We start from the raw sequence: 17,893 nt of genomic DNA, 5'->3' as shown, positions 1-17,893 counted from the left end.
GTCCTTTAAAAACACTCCATAAAATGAATAATCATGTCACTTATAAATAATTCATATTTTTATACTATAATTTGTCTATCATAATTTCGCTCTGTAACATACAGAAATAGCAGCATAGCATATAGACTGACATATCTGTAAGAATAGACATATCAGACTTTTTAGCTACTCTAAGCAAAGTAGGCTTCAAGTATTGTTAAATATTATCATAGACAAGTTACCTTCCGTATTTGATGAATAGCACCATGTATTTGAAATTAATTGCAAAAGTAGGGTTGGCTAATGAGGCGGCCCTTATCTTTTCTCAGCAGTGCAAGCACAAGTATTTTTCTGCTGGCTCAATATTTTTTAAATGCCCAAAGTACTATTAAGTAAGTTGAAATCTGATTAAAATATGAACGCTAAAATATTCACAACAGCTAATGTAGAGACAAAAAAAAAAGCTAAGGAAATGCTTATCTCTTCTCTTATCATTAAGCATGTGTTTTGAAAAATAATAATTAAATAAATTATTCCCTACAGATTCTCCCAGTTGTTTTGCTTCCCATTAGCATCTTTGAAAACAGTTTGTTAAAACAATAGTTATTCTTTATTATGGAACTATGGGAATGGTGTCCTTCTACCCGCCTCAGTTTAGAAAGAAATTTGTAGGAAATGTTAAAGCTTAAGGACTGTTAGAAAAAGGACAGCGTGCCTTAGGAAAAAATAGGGGGAAAAAAAGTACAGAAAAAATGATCAGCCATTCAAGAGAATTAATGGATATCCACAAGGGCTTTGCTAATAACACGGGTTAATTACTGCTGCAACGCACCAGGCTCAGTAAATAAAAGAGCACAACCATAAACACATTAAAATGAGCAACCATCACTAAAAGAGGGGCAAGCCCCAGTAAATGAAAAGCTGTCAGACGGGCATTTCAGCACAAACCTTTTATACTTTCTGCAGGATTTAAAAACTTGACAGCAGTCTATCAAAACCAAAAAAGCCAAGACCTGCGACCGGAAACAGAGAGGGAACAAGGGACCAAGGCCTGCCTGCTGCCCAGGGGGAGAACGCAGGCAGGGTCTGTTCACTCACCCACACTTGGGGGCTGGCTTCACAACACAGAGCTGCACACCGGGTACGGAGGCCCGGAGACTTCTGAATTAATATTAACTTTGGGCTTCATTTCTTAAAAATAACTTTAAATAGCTATCTAATAAGACAAATGCATGAGGTTAAAGAAACCGTGGAGCAGAATCAAGTGCTGCTTCCCACTTCACAAAGAAGCGTTCTTCGGTCCACCCCTTTCCTCCCTTTACAAATAAAAGACGCTCCTAAAATAAATTCTTTGGGAATTAGAAGCTATGCCAGAATGTTTTAAGGAGTGAAACTGCCATAAACTCTTCTATGCTTAGTATATAGTCGCCTTCCGCAGGCATATGTATATATTTACGTGTTGATGCATGTGAGTATACACACACGCTTATATTCATCCGTACACAAACAGAACCCAGGCAGACTCCACAGACCATTCCTACAATACAACATGCGAATGGTTAGAAAAATATAAAATGTGTATATCAGCCATCACTGCACTTAAGTATTCAACATGATGTGATGCCTATGTCCACTTTTTAAATGTTACAGCCATCCTAGACAACATTTTTTGTCATCTGTGTATTTTATCTGTTGCACCATAAAATGAAAATCTATGCACGCTGTAACAGCTGAATTTGATTCACATTTAAACGCTGTTGTACATTTTAAAATGGAGAAAACAGGGAAACTGCTAAGGGTTCAAATTAATGAAACACAGTGAGCCACAAAGGGCAAACGTACATAGTGCACAGGAGCTTTCTGGAGTTACAAATCTCCTGTTTTCTATGTTTGGCATTCAGAGATCGTGCTTAAATTTACTAAACTAGTCCCGGTGTCGTGTCATTCCCCTGCCCCCCCCGTTTTTTTGGAGTGTTTCAATTGCCTTTCCTTCTTCCAACAGCTGTGACAACTGTTAAAACAGTCAGTAAAATTAAGTCCGCTCTATAATCCTTTAGTCAACGTTACATTTTAATCAGAGGTTGAAGGAGATTTCACATTATGAACGCATTGATTCATTTAGAATGATTAAACTGACACATATGTCAAAATGAGCAGATATATTTATTGCATCTGTTAGCTTATTAACTATTAGTAATTATTAGTGTTATTGTTATTGCTGAAAAAGCAAAAAGCCAAGGTTGCAGTTGGCGTTAAGTTATTGCATTCTTTAACATGCTCTGCCTTAAAATCAAAGCATAGCTAGTGATGGTCAGACAGATGTCTGTGCACTCCCAAAATGTTCGGACAATTTTTAGCTCGTATCCTCTTTGCCCTCATCCATAACGTAAGAACTGCAGAAACTACTATATTTATTTTGTATGTCCTTATGTTTGTATGTGCATATGCATGTGACAATATATAGTCAAAACAAAATTACTATGAATATTAGTAACATGTAAAACTCTGGGTCTTATTAATTGAGACAGAGAAGCAGATATGTTTCTGAATGTTAGTTATTTCTCTGTGTCCACTCAACCACACGTGCCTCAAACCCTACGCTCGGACAATATATTGGGAGCGTTTTAAGATGACTTTTAATCAAGCCAAAGAGGGAGAAAAAAATTAGTTTGAATCTTGCACCAGAGCCAAAAAGACATGTGCCCCGATTTCATTTAAATGCATCTACTGTAAGAGGCTTATCTAAACTAATCATTCAAATTAGCTGTAAGAAGGTAAATTCAAGCAAGCTCCTTTGGGGGGGGGGGGGGGGCCGGAAGGGGGGTGAACAACCACCAAAAAAGCCCCTCACCCCAACTTATCATCTTTTAATGTATTTTATAAAAAATGTGTCACTGTTAGTGAAAGGTGTGGAAACTGCATTCTTACATTTATGAAGCTATTCTTACACTACACAGCAGCTCACAGTGCACTGACCTATAAACCACATCTGAGAGGACATCCTACCTCTGTTTATTTCCTTTTATTTATCCCGGAACATTACAGTGGGTTTCCCTGCCTCCCCTTCCCAAACTGTATTCCTGCGAGACAGGCTATTTGTTACTTCCCGTATTATTTCACCAATAGGCAATCACCGAAATTCACTTTTCGTCTCTGGCTTAATTACAAATACCAATGCAATATGCAGACAGTAAGGACAGCTAGTGGGCATCTACCTATAATACACTGTCACCTCTCCGTGCAGCCTTTCCACAGACTGCGTCTAGGGCGACGCTGGCCATGAGCTGGGTTGTTTTTTTTTTTCTTCGGTGTTACTGTCACCCTCAGCGTAATACGAAGGCACGGCTACGTAAGTGGCTCGACATAAAGAAAAATGAGTCGGTGACAGCTCCCGTGATATACTAATATTTAATCCCGGCTGTGGGCTGAAATCAAGTTCAGGAGCCACTCGTCAGCCCCAGACCGCCCGGTTTTGTTCGGGCGCCACGCTTTCTGCCGGAGACGCTCCGCCAGGTAGCTCTCAAGTGTCAGCCAAGAACCGCGGCTCGCTAAAAACTATTTTGCTGCCATTTGCAGAGGGGGAGAGAGGAGAGAAAAAAAAAAAAAGAAAAGAAAAAAAAAAAAAAAAGAAGGCAGCAGGAGCAGAGGGCCACTCCGCGCTGCACGGCCCCCTGCAAAAGTACAAAACAACCCCCCTGGTCCCTCAGGCTGCCCGTCCGGAGCGGCGCCCCGCGGCAGGGCGGCCGCTACCTCAGGGCACGGCGGCCGTTACCCTGGGGCAGCGCGGCCGCTCCCAACCGTCGCCCCAGCGCTGCGCGGGCTCCTTCCGTCCCTCCCGCCCGCCCGCCGCCGCCGCCGCCTCACAGCCGGAGGGAGCCGGCAGGGCAGCCGGCGCACCTGTCAGACTGCGAGTGGCGGGGGCCGGGCGCTCGCCCGCCGACAGCACCGCTCCTCGCTGCCGGCCGCCTCCCGCCCGCCCCCTCCGGCGCGCCGCCACCGCGCAGCAGTGCCCCGGGCCGGGGCGGGCCGGGCCCGACGCGCCCGCGACGGCTGACGCCCGCGGCCCCGGCACAGCGTTACCTGCAGCGGCGTCTAGGCGCCTGTCATGTTTTGGGGCAGGCGGCGGTGGTGGTGGTGGGGTGGGGGGCGGGGAGCGGTACCTACTCTTCCTCGTAGTGCAGGGAGAGCGGCTCCGGCAGGCAAAGTTCTACCGAATCCATGTGCGCCCGGCGACCATTCTCCGTGCGCCCCCGCGGTAAAGCAAAGTTTCCCGTGGCCGAGCGCAGCGCACTTGGCACGCCCGCTCTCCGGGCCCGGCGGCGGCGGCAGGCGCGGCCAGTGGGGACCAAAAGCTCGCCCGCCCGCCTAATCAAGGACTTAAAGCCCCGCTCGGAGCTCATGAATATGTAGTAGGGCTTTACATATGCAGTCCCCCCGGCCCGGGGGGACGGCGGATTGGTGGGGCGGCGGCCAATCAGGCGCCAGGGGCGCCGGGGCGGCCCCGGCGCGCGGGCCGCGCGGCAGGTAGAGGGGTGGGGCCGGGGGAGCGGCCTGAGGCGGCGGCGGCAGCGGCCGGGGCAGAGTCCGCAGACATGTCCGCGCTGCCGGCCCGCCCTCCCTGCCCGGGCAGGCCGGCCCGAACTTCCAGCGCAGTTGGGCAGGTACACCTCGGCGAGGCTCCCGGTTAAGGCGGCGAAGGATTGCGCGTAAAGAGGTAGAGGATGAAGTTTGCGCCGCCGTTGCCGGTTGCGGCGTTTGGCCGTGGCGGTTGGGGCCGGCCGGGCTCGGCTCTCGGCGTTCCGCTCCTGACCGCCGCTTCCCTAACCTTTGGAACTGCTCGGCGCCAGGGGAGGAAAAAAAAAATATAATAATAATAATATCATCAAGTGCAGCCTGCCGAAGCTTCTGGGTAACTTAACTTTTCATTGTCGTCCGAGTTGCTGGGGGAGGGAGGAGCGGGGGGCAGGGCGGGCTGGGATTTTATTGTGTATAATATATATAAATATAGATATAGGTTATATAAATACATAAATATATATTTAAATATATAATTATCTATTTAAAAATTAAAAGCCTCATTTTGTGCTTACTAAAAAAGGACATTCCTAACAAAACGAGCAACTCAAATCCATTCCTTAACAGCCTGGGTGGAACTGGAAACGTATACAAGTATATGTGTTCACTTACAGGTTAGCTACATCCTAACATGGCTGTATTTAGTGTATGTCCCTGTGACAATCTTTAGATGTTTAGAGAGATATATATATATATATTTAGATACAGTAAAGAGAAAGAAAAGCTCCAGAACTGATCAATTTCTTCTGTAACTGTGGAGGGATTATAGTGGACAATCTCAGCCTGCTTCATTTTAACAAGATAAGGACTGCACTGTAGTAGGTCTGCATTAGTAAATCTGGGAGTGCACATAGACCTCCACAGTGTTTTGAGATTTGGGCTTTTTAAATTTTACCAAACTAAATGGGAAATATAACACATAGCCCTGCGTGTATGCCTGCATAAGCATCACCAAGCCCAGTTCCAGCAAACCACTGGTTAGAGCCAGCTCAGAGTTGCTCATCTGTGTCGTATGAAAGGTCCCTGATTAAACTTGTTCCAAGAAAATGACCACACTCAAATTTAAAGACATTGTTTGCTCTGGAACACATGCGCACACACCCGGTTTTGAAAGGATCAGTAATGAATTGGAGGTGCCTTTTTTTCCTCTCCAAAGCTACTATTTTTACTTAATATTACAACTAAGACACCATACTTATTTTCCAGGTTCAAAGTGTTTCTGCTTCTACCAGTGAAAACAGATGCAGGCTATTTCTGGCAAGGAAAAAAAAAAAAAAACAACAAACACTGTCAAGACCACAATTTTTTATAATTCAGCTCAACTCTTAGAAAATCTTTTGTGACTGGAGCCCTAACATGATGCAAATTGCAATCTTTTAGATCAAAACAAATCAGTGCACACCCTCAGAATGCATTAACAGTATTCACAAATGGGAACACGAATGCCCTCTCCAAATGTGTTTCACAGCATTTCATGAAATAAATACAGTAACAGAACAGAACCTAACTCCAGAATATGTAAGTTCAATAGATATGTTTATATATATTTACAGCAGAGAGATTCCAATGTAATGTATTTCATCTTATGTGAAGACTGGGCCTGCTTCCTACAAACCTGGTATAAATACATGCAAGTTTAGGAATTGGAAGTCACACAGCAAAACTACAGCTCTGACTACTGTATAAAAGCAGGTAGTAAAAGCTTAATTACCAGTAGCATTATGCTGTCTATATTGTTAAATGTGAACTCTGTAATTAAGATGTAAATTCGCTTGTGAGCAGTGAATTAAAAAGCTCTGAAATGCAGAGTAAAATCCGAGCACTCTTTAGAAACGTCAGAGACAAAAAAAAAATCAGTTTTTATCAAATTTTTAAATGAGAGGCATTTAATCATGTTACAGTATTAGAACGCCCTCTTTAAGTAACAATTTGATAAATGTGGATTTTGGAATCAAATCAGAATGTGATTATGATGTCTTTATGTATAGGTATCTGTATTACTATATAAACCCAAAATACAGTTCCTACAAACTGATTAACGTGCACATTGGCAAAACGTGAAAATACAAATATATTGTTTGTACTGAGTGTTTCCCTGAGTGTCCATTTGTAGATTTATGCCCAAAATTGCTATTTTTCAATATTTTTGTCCTAAAATTCCTTCAAACCATTTCACATGTATGTGTTTTCTTATTTAAAAATCACCCATAATGAATCTCTATACATGAATAATTTGATATGGTCACTTTTCTGTATTATGTTCCCTGGAATACACCTTAAAATACGTCAGCTAACCCATTTTGAAACTTAGCAAAGCACAGGTTAGCTTGATTTCTACTTTTGTTCATTACCTCCTAAGATCATGTATTTATATTCGGGTGCTGAAAACATGATGGTCTTTTTCCTTCTCTCAAGATCTGTCTTCCAGCCCTGCTTTTCATGTTCACATAGTTTTCACTACCTTCTTGGCTTGTTGTCCCCCACCCTCCTCTACACCCCCAAATAATACATTTTTCCTCTCCCTATCAACCATGTTTCATCCAAGCAAGCGGCTTTCTTCCCTGACAGTGCTGCTGCTTGGACAACCAGAAATACAGTGCTGTACTTTGCATGTTGATAAACAAAGCAGTTGGCTTCTTCCCCTGGGACTGAAAGTGTCACCTCCACCAGACTGGGGCCTGGAATTCCAGCTACATTCTTGAACTTGGGTTTCACAGTTACCGATCAGTTTGGGGGAGGGAAAAAAAAAGATAAGAAAGATTACAGCAGCAAATAAACTGGGGCTAAGCATCGCTTCATTTTCTCAAGCTTTTCTGTAGAAATAAATAAAAATAGTAGTAGGGAAAAGGAAAAAAAAGAAAAACAGGTATCAGTTTACTGAATTTTATCAGGGGATACAGAATAAGAACACGCATGTAAACACACATCTACACTAACTTATCAAAACGTACAGTGCAAAATCTTACCACAAGGAGTCCATACAAAACAGTGGTAATGGAATCAGAGAGGGGAAGGAAAAAACCGTCGAGTGCCTGTACCAGTCAAGGGGCATTACTGAGCAGCACCTACATTTCCACATCTCTCTGTGCATATGATTTTTCCTATGTGCTTCTTTAAGCATCTTCACATTTAAATACCTATAGGCATTTCAAGGCATCCAAACAGCCAGATTCTTAAAACACAACTACCTCAAGGCAACCGAAGTAAGATTCAGCGGCACTTCACAGAAACCGCAGAGTGCATTGTGTCAAATGTGTATTTATTTACCAAAAGGAGCGAGAAGCTCAAGCCATCTGGGAAGGAGCAGGAATATGAAAAAGTCTATTAGCTGCTGAGAATTTATTTGAAAACAAATATACTGTTACTTTAGACAGAAGTTGGCCATACACCATGGCACCTTATTCAAAGCTTAACTGTAAAATAGCATTGTTAAGAGTTTGAAATAAATATTGAAGTATCATCAAATACGTGATTTTTCTCTTTATTCACAGTCACTAATTAAAGAAACACAACTCAGATGTGCTATGCTACAGTGAGATCAACATTAGAAGAATATTGTCACTGTCAACTGGTCTTTTGCCTTTTGTGCTTCTCACTGAAAAGCACGTGGTGCATTCCTGGATATACCACTACTGAGTTAGAAAAACAAATGCTACAAAAGTTCCAAATTCTGCTCACCTGTTTGTACATAGTTGGACAAACTGCAGCAGGTTATTACTTTAAAGCCATCTGCTACTTCAGTCTGTATTTAGCATTAATTACTCCTTGTTTTGATTTTAAGGAAAAAAGCTCACATAACACAATCTCCGAATGTTCCTTAGAACTTTTCCACAGTGCATCCACATACACAGAGCAAGGCTTTTAGCTTTTGCCGCTACACTCAGCTCCAGCATATAAAAAACGTCTCCGTGAAATAACAGCAATTGCTTTACCATGTTACCAAAGTACATTCAATTCATCTGGTCTCAAATAAATACTCCATATTCTCCTCATTTTATTTTCAAGGGCATGGGCATGGGTATTTAAATGACTGCCTTCACCAGTACAGCATAGAAACCATTCACATTGCTATAAATGAAAATTATTCTCTTGATGAAACACCTTTTCAAAGCCTCTGACAAAAAGAAAGGGGGGGGGGGAATAAAAAGAAAAAGAAAGGGAGCAGCACGCACGTTGCCTGTCACCCACCAAAAAAGGTCTACTCCCTAAAGATAATTCAGGCACACACTTCAATATGGATATTTCACTATTAGCCCAACCTCTTTTTTTTCGTGTAAGTTTCTACAGAGAAACTGAAGTGCATTACTGTCTCAGACAGCCAAGGATAAGATGACTGAGGGAATTCAGTTGCTCTGTTTAATTAATACAGGATTATTTCACTTTCATTTTGTGAAGCTAATAATATGACTGGTGGAATGTCAGTAAAAATTAAATCATAAACTAGTGCAGTACCAAAGGGAAAACTTACTTTAGTTATGGAGTATTCCCAGCAGAAATCTTGAAAATCTTATACATATTTACACTGATAAAATACCACATGTACTTCATGGGATACTGCAAGCTTTCTACAATCCTTGTGGCATGTATTTACAGAGCAAGAGTTAACATTTTGAGATTATACATTAATAAATGAGTTGCAGTTATATTGTTTCTTGAATGTTAAGCACCACATACTAAACACAGGAACACGTTCAAGGTCAATGTCCTATTTTAGACCTTTTCAGCAGCTGTGATATTATGATAATCACACTTAAAATATTCCTATAGAAAGAGTAAATTAGCCCTTTTCACTAGAAGGATTATTATGATAAACAACAAATCCAAAAGAGAACAAATACAGATTTCTCACCCCTCCACCCCCACCCCCAGTGCAATAAATTGTTGTCCCTTACTGTGATGGCGTTTCTACCCAGGAATTAAAAAAAACAAAACAAAACAAAACAAAAAAAAACCCAACACATTATTCTGCACTTACATTTCGGCTTTTTGGAGGCCTCACCTATGTAAAAATACCTTCCTTAAAAAGCGTTTGTGCTCTCTGTTAAAACCAAAACATTTCCAGTTGACATCCCATTCTATCACCTCCACTGCAGTGAAATGTAATATCCCACTAAACCAGAAGGGAAAGAAGAAAACTTAGCATCAGCAGCTATTCCTAAGCAAGATTAGGGGTTTAGCTCCATCTAATTGAGGGATGAGACGTGTCCCTCAATGGGTCTCTTCCCACTCCCCCACCAGCCCTTCTACCTGACTGCAAGCTCAAGGAGCTAAAAATAGACAAAGAAGAAGATGGAGTGTAAATATTTCCCCAGTGAAAACACCAATAATCTTTACTGTGAGCTGACATGAATTGCTTGTTACACTGCCCTAGGATATCATGGCTTGAAGCAAGAGCACGCATACACACACGCACAGAGCCACCAGCCACCCTCAAAGCTCCCGTAACATGTATCTGTGCGTGTGCATGTCGCAGAGGCTCCTACGACATCTGACTTGGAGCCAGCACACCTGCTCTACAAAACACATTCTCTCTAGCCTGCCTTTCCCCCCCGCCCCCCGCCTCTGACTGTCCCAGCCCATCTTCCATCACTCTTCTTCCTTTTTCACCCCCCTGCTCTCCCTCCACTCCCTTCGTTCTGGCATTTTTATTATTAATGTTATTGCTATTATTACTGTCCAAGCATAAGCTGATCCACAGGGGAGCCTGTGTAATTTAACCCCTCAAGCACTAAATTCCTTCACATGTGCCAAAGACACAGGTTTGTTGTTGCCTCCAGCAATATCCCAGGAAGACGAGTGATGGCGGTGTCATATCATCACACAGCGACTTAATCTATTGCGACACCCAGGGAACGGGTAACTGAAGAGATTTACAGAACATGCTCTCTGACTGAATACAAAACGTTATTCCCTTTACCAACAAACTCAAGTCACACAAAACAGTGAAACAAATTTTACCCTCCTATGGCTCATCGTTTCCATGACTGCTTTATCCAATCCTACCACTGCATCACTTGTCCCACCGTGCATCTAGCTATACAACACCTTTTTCAACATTTTTGTTCTCCCTCCTTTGTTCTTCTGGTGCTTTCTGATTAACAAACAGCCAGATCATGTTGAACTGCCAAGTAACATAGCCTCAGAAATCTTTTATCCATACACTAGATGACTGGAACCATCACTTACATCAGGGTTATCTCTACATGCTGTCTTTATGTTGTCTGACATCTAATGCATCCTTTTTAAAACAATAGATTAAAGGGGTTGCACTTTTTAAAGGTGCAAGGAACACTGAATTAAACACTCGCAGTTTAGCTACAATAAATACTGACAAGCAGGAAAGCATCTATTTTAAGTACCGAAAACCAAAAAACTGATCTGTTTGTCAAACAGGGATTTTCCGCATGGGTATCTGACTTTTGTTATCCATAACTATTAGGGGAGAATTCAACGTAATGTAGAATTATATAACTTCTCTCCAAGATCAAGGTGAGACTTTATCTTCTAACATTTCACTGACCTGGGAAGCAAAAATTTGGCGCAGAATTAATACTGGAGGTAAATGAGACTAATGAAATGTCCTCAGCTCAGGATAACCCAACTGTGCTGGTGAATCAGAGCTTTCACCTTGGGAAATTAATAGCTTTGAAATAGTCAGAAGAAACTGGTAACAAAGGTTGAGTTCACATGCTCAAGAGTAAACAAATCCTCTCTGCCCATAAGGTACTACCTGCCCTGAACTCATCTCTAGACGCCTCAGATCTAAAGCAGGTAGAGACTTCCATAGTGAAGGCCACTGAAATCTGTCCCTATAGTAACATCTAATTTTTCTTTCTGTATATATAGCTTCTTTTAAATGCATGTAACAGCCGACCGACTAAGCCCTTAATATTTTAAACTTTGTATATATGCATATTCAGAATCCAAGTCAAATGATTTCTTGGACACACAAGTATATAAACCAAGTACAGGAAGGTGCTAAGCACATCTTATACTTTCCCCCTGATCGTTAATATGAAGAGACTTAAAATAAAGGTTTTCATCGATATACAGCTCCCAGATGGGCAACTATACGGTTCCGGCACTTCCAAAGAGATGTAGAATTCACTACCAATTACTCTTTTCCCAGGTCCTACAGCTCCATCCCCCTGAACGTCAAAGCTCTGATGGTCTTAAAGGAAGTCTTTAGAGAACATCACAGCGTGCACTGAGATGCTGTTCACCACTCATATTCATTTCCCACTCAGTGGTGGGTGGAAGGCCTAGAATACCACTAAAAAGTGTGCCAGTAATCAGCAATACAAGTGCAACGATCCTGCTATCTCTAGTAGACCCTACGCTAACATTTAACAGGATCATACTAACATCTTTAATACACAAGAATGGCACATTAACAAAAATGCCCGTGTTACAGTATTACAATGAAAACATTTTTTTTCTGACTGTATAAGTAAATATGATTAATAAGACAATATAATCGTAACGACATCCTTCTGCAGCTGAAGCCTTCAATTACCACCTAAATTTCTGTCCTAGAGCAGCTTCAGTCCCATTGACCAGACAGTTAGCCCTATTCAATTATTCAATCTCAAATCAATAGATTTAGCTCCATGTGTAATGGTTAAGGTGTAAATGTTATGTATACGCTCTTCTAGCTTAATTCACGTGGTTGCAAATTTGGATTTCTATTCTAATTTCCATTTTCGGAAACATGCAAAACCCAGTTTTTCTTATTAGTGTTCTTTTCTCCCACCAGTTCTGCCTCCCTTTCAGGTGTTATGTTTCCAGAAGTGTAGTCTAACTTGCCTATGACAGAAATTTGTCTTTCACAGACAAAAAGGAAAAGCAAGAATTGTAATTATTTGATTCAAGTATGCTGAATAAAGCAATAAAATAGCAGTATGACTTTTAAGCAGATTCAGTCAATATTTTCCTGCTAAACCACTCACTCAAGGTGTGAATTGATTCAGAAAGTACAGCCTTTAGTCTTACTGCACTTCTGACACTTGTATCACAAAACATTTGGTTCAATTGCTGTAGATGCACACCTACACCTATACAAACACACACGTAAATGTATTATACTATAGGGTCGTGATTATTTACATAGATTTACACACAAAAGTAATAAAAAAGTAAGCTGAACCAACGTGTGTATGCAAAAGGCTCCACCTTTCATTCTAGTTAGAAGCAACTTCATTAATTTTGTCCCTCCAAAGTCCCTCTTCTTTGCTTAAGGAGCTTCCAGGCGAGCTGATTTGAAAGCACACCAAGTTACAGCATGTTAGGTGCCTTACTTCCCACCTGAGAGCCAGATTTTACATTCCTCTCTTGGACAAACGCACATTACCTTTAGTAGCGCTCCCCCCTCCAATAAAGCACTGTAGAACAGATTCCCCATTACCCACTCCTGAGAGCACATCCATTTTTGTACATCTAGAAAACAGATCTAATACTAGTGTCGTAATACCGTATCTTTACTGACCAGATAACCCAGAAGAATACAGTTACAACTTATCTGAGCACGAGTTCAAACAATACTGCCCAATGAAACACTGATTTCCTGGGGAACACCCCGGCTGTTACCTGCCTTGAAACAGCTGAAGTTTATAAGCATGAGGATGATGGCAGGGAGCTGTTATGATAAGAAAAGCTAAAGCAATTTCTGCATGCAACCATTACACTGTGACTGTTAAGAGACAAGCAAGAATTTCTCTAATATTATCAGCGAAAAAATAGGCTTAAAAAAAATTGGTAAGGCTTTTAGAAATAAAATAGCAAAAGGAAAAGTTGCAACTCAGTCTTCCGACTGACCTGTTTACTCCAGTTTCAGATTATCTGCTCCTGAGGCATTAACATAAACTGCTCCAGTCTTATTAAAGACCATATCTATATTCTTTAGCACTGTTTGCATTTGGTACACATATTTTCAGAATGCTAACGGTCTTTATTCAATAATGAATTTGGCAGCAAAACAAGAATCGGTTCTCTTTTAATGTTATTTTTCTAAATAAATTCTCTAAACCTGATTGAGTTAGATCCTTGAATCATGCCTTGGAAGATGCAACTCGGAGTTTCTGAATAAAAAGTGAAGCACTTAAGCAAATCAGACTTTTATTCTTCATCCACTGAGAAGCCTGAGATTTAAGATGAAAGAGCTGGGCTGCCTTTCTCTTTCCTTATCCTGCCAGGTCCCTTCATTTTCCCTGTTTTCCCAGTAGATTTACTTGTAAATCTGGCGACAGCCACATTTGAAGTCCTGAGGTCTGACTCCTGACCTCAGTTATGTTAGCCCTTCCCTGCAGAAGAACTACCCCTTGGATCACTGACTTGCTATTATTCTATGGTTAATAGACCTGACCTGTGCAATATTTTTTTATCTGGCTACAGTCCTATCTCTAAATTCTCTATTTTGAATGAATACCGATTTTGTGACATGAAGTCTGCTATATAATGAAATGCAAACAATGAAAAGGCTAAATCAGTTTACAAAAAATCTATTTGTCAAACAGTGTGGAGATGCTCCCAATTTAGTCCGGGCAGCGCATGCAGCTCTTGATAAGGGAGTTAAAACCGAGCCGTTCCACTGCATAAAAATAAAAGCATCTGCAAGAGAGATACATTTTCTTTTAGAGAATCTTCCCTGTAACCTGTAGCTAATTATAAAAAAAAAAACCAAGAAGAAATAAAATAACTAAACCCCCCCTTCCTTGGATTCTGCAGGAATTTTCTAACAGCCAGGAGCACTGTTACAGTAGGTAACAGCGAACGCCTCCCCAGTGCAGTCCCCTTATGTCACATTTGCATTTCTATTCAGCTACATTGCCTGACAATGAAGCAAATGGGTCTGCCTTATCTGTACAATTCTGGACAACAGAGATTTCGAAGCCATACAAAGGAACGAGCTTAACATTCAGCACTCAACACCTCCCGGCCCCCCCCCCCCCCCCCCGTCCCCGTCCCCGCCACCGCTGTGGGGAACGCAGCCACACAAACACCTGTCCACACCAAAAACCTGAAACCCCCACACGGCATCCGAAAGGGAACCGGTTAAAAGAATAAAATTCAACTAAAATAAAAAGCTAATGCGGACTTTTTTAAGAGGCTGGCCAGCCTCGAGGAAGAAAATAGTCCCAGCCTTCAAGATTTTCAGGCTTTGTTGTGACCGTAACAGAGAGGTAAAGGAGTGTCCCTGGAATGTAAAAGTAGATAATATCTACTCCACCATTTGCGACTCCCTCTGTCCCTTTTAGGCTGGTATTTAATACAGCAGATGAAATCTAGGGATCCTTTTATCAGGGAAATTTCATATCACCCCAGTTTTCATTAGAAAACCTTTAGCAGCTACTCTGGCTAACTCACGCCATTTCATTGCAGTATGAGGAAATTTCCGGCTAATTCCTTCAAAATTAATATCGTCTCATTTAAAAGTTAGACATGACACAAAAAAACCCGCACAAGCTGAAACCTCCAGATCAAACTTGTGTTATGACAGGACTTAAGCCAGTTATAATACAGGCTAGGGCTTTAAACAGCAAGAAAAAAAATTACAGTGACACAGTTCTAGAGATACTTTGGCTTTAGTCTGGCTTTCCGTGAGAGAGAGACATACATCTACACACTGTCTCTGTCTTCTTGGCCCTTTCCTTCACTCTCAAGTGCTCGGAGTAACAAAATAGGCTTTGTGCACACAATCTGAAATTGAAGAAACTTGGTTGTGGAGGGGGTTATCCACACGTTTATTCACATATACAGAAGTAATCATGGAGACCAGGGTAGGAGGATGTCTGTCTTTTTGTCCTACTTAGTATATCCTAAAGCACAATATACCTTTTACGTAGCATACTGAATTTTACATTGCTAGCTTATACTTTAATTGTCCTGAACTTCCAGGTAAGGTTATTCTTTGCTGTTGAACAAATGCTGAATTTCTCCCCAGAGGTGGTTGCAATGAGTAGTGATTCTCTATCTTTTCCTCACTCACACATTTTTGAAGATTTACAGGCATGAATATCATCACGTTAACATAAAATGTTATTATTATTGCCAAAAAACAAGGCAGTTATGCACAGCGACAGTGAGGAATGCAGAACGCTTACTTGGATTCAAAGGAAACACGAAGCCCCTTAAAGCAGCCCATTGTTTCTAATTTTACTAGTACTGATGCTTCAAAAGCTGCTGACTGTTATTGGTGCCTTTGCGGGAGCTGGAGCAAAAGACTAGGGCACATTCTGCCTCTTCAAGTGCTAGGGAGAGAACAGCCAACTTTTATTATCCTTAGCACTGAAAATGGCTTTATTGCCACAGAGGTATGAAACTACCAATTGTCCTGATATCATACCTCCTAAAGCATTGCAGATCCCTCAAATGCTGTCACAGTGACAGATCACTTTTACCCTCAACCGTGCAGGCACATGAGCGAACTTCATACAAGATATGTGCATGTGGTACAGTGCAGAGCAAAATTTAGTCCTTAAACTTGCTGTGATAAAAATAAAGCATAGAACAAAATAAAATATTTGCTACTAACATGTCAATATTTTAAAACCATTTTCTAGACTGTAGTGTTAGAGATATTATGAGATATCACATACTACTACACTGTTGGAACTACTTGTGTCTGTTGATTTATTAAAAAAACCCAACTAGTACAGATGGAAGAGAGATACGGTAGCTGGATAGTTCAGAAGAAAAGTAACCAAGGAAAACATTTTGCACAGATTGGCCCAAGGTCTGCTTGAATCTCGAGTCAGGTCATCTAATAGGCTTCCGTAGCTATCCAAATGAAAATACCCCCTTACCTCTGCCCCCTCTAAACATGCGAGGACAGAAGTTGTAGAATACACCTTGCTGACTGCATACACAGTTTATGCCTGTGTATTGCATCTTGAAGATACCTATCATGACGGTTTCTACAAGCCTGTCCCTTCTGGAGTAGAGTAAGCAACACAGCTGACCCAGAAGGATTAGATGAGAAATTCAACTAATTAATGAGCCCTGCAGGCAAAACATCATTTCTTCTGCTCTTTGGGGCATTTACAAGGTCAGCTGTTTCGTTTTCTTTTTCCCCAGCATCAGGCCAGACTCCCTTCATCTGTCAACATACACAGGATTTGTAAGACAATAGTGGGCATGTGAAATTCAGTTGTGCCCACTATCAAGCCAAACAACACAGTATATTTTGTCTGATTCCCACAGTAAGGGAAGAAAACTGTTCAGGCCAATACAGCCTTATCAAAAAAAGCTTCTCTAGTGTTACCTTGCTCCTCCATGGGCAACAGTTTAGAATTATGAATGCAGTATTTCCCATTTAAGAAAATATTCTGGAACACAACTTCAAAGATTCTGGAACGCAGCTCTGTTCCCCCATCCTGCTCTGCTGTCTTTCTGATGATCGCTTCTCTGAGAGCGTCACATGGCACAATTTTCTTCCATCTGCCAGGGAAGTTTCCCAAAAAGTATACCAACTTCAAGAAATGAGGAATATGAATAGGAAACACGTTCAGATAGAACTCAGAAAAATGATCGGCTCACCTCATCTGTTTCTCTAGCAATATGTGCACTGTTACTATCCAATGGCCTCTTTGGTAATAAACTTGTCCCACCTCCCATCTGCTCTTCTTGCTGGCCTCCTGCCACTTCAGCCTCAGTCCTTTCCTGTCTTCAAGATGTCATTCAACTTCACTTGCTCCCCTACCCATTTGTTTCTCTTTCCAAGTGAGATCAAGCATACATCTTTCTATGTCCCTCGCTCCAGCCTTTAGCTTCTGCTCCATCTTTTTAGTAAGTGTCTATGTTTCTGCTCCATTTATCATAGTTGGCAGTATGCACTATGCAGGTGTCAAGGAAACCAAGAGAGAGTTCACTATTCATGATATTGCCTTTTCAGCCTTCTTGTGGCTTGCCATTGAGTGTCAGCTCCCTAGCACTAAGCTATATGTTGAGAAGAATGTGTATCAGTTAAAGACAAATTACTTTAAGCCAATACAAGGGCACATAAAGAAACAAGACTGCTTTGAAGTTAGACTTTTTCAGCCTCACTCTGATCTCTTTCTAGATTATTTTTCCTTTTATTTACTCATTACCTGAGTTTTTATGTCATCTCTACAGCATTCTTCCTTACTGGCTAAAAATAAACACACAAGCCATTGCACGATGCTGGACTTAACATGCACACAGGCATGAACGTGAATGCTTGATGCTTGACTTTAGTAAGTGCTGCCTTTTCACATCAATACCGACTTATGTTTCACTGAATGTAATCCAGCCCAGAAAAAGAAATGTCTTGGACTCAGTAGGACAGAAGTCAAAACCAAATCAGAAACACGTAGCTGTCTTT

General features: G+C 41.4%; 1 protein-coding gene across 50 annotated transcripts in view; it reads right to left on the bottom strand.

The window, feature by feature from the left end:
* Nucleotides 1–17,893, bottom strand: part of ESRRG (estrogen related receptor gamma) — a 405,634-nt gene that overhangs the window by 160,334 nt on the left and 227,407 nt on the right. The window contains exon 1 of one of the 50 annotated variants that reach the window (XM_074579387.1): nucleotides 4,144–4,364. The exons of the other annotated variants lie outside the window; for them this stretch is intronic. Within the exon in view, the coding sequence (XP_074435488.1) occupies nucleotides 4,144–4,199 (56 nt within the window). The 5' untranslated portion in view covers nucleotides 4,200–4,364. Of the gene's footprint in view, nucleotides 1–4,143; nucleotides 4,365–17,893 lie in introns of those variants that run through there. 50 annotated transcript variants of the gene reach the window in all.

This window comes from Larus michahellis, chromosome 3 (assembly GCF_964199755.1).
Source record: "Larus michahellis chromosome 3, bLarMic1.1, whole genome shotgun sequence".
Taxonomy (NCBI): Eukaryota; Metazoa; Chordata; class Aves; order Charadriiformes; family Laridae; genus Larus; species Larus michahellis.
Note: the sequence above shows the minus strand (reverse complement) of the source record. Positions and strands in the feature narration are given on the sequence as shown.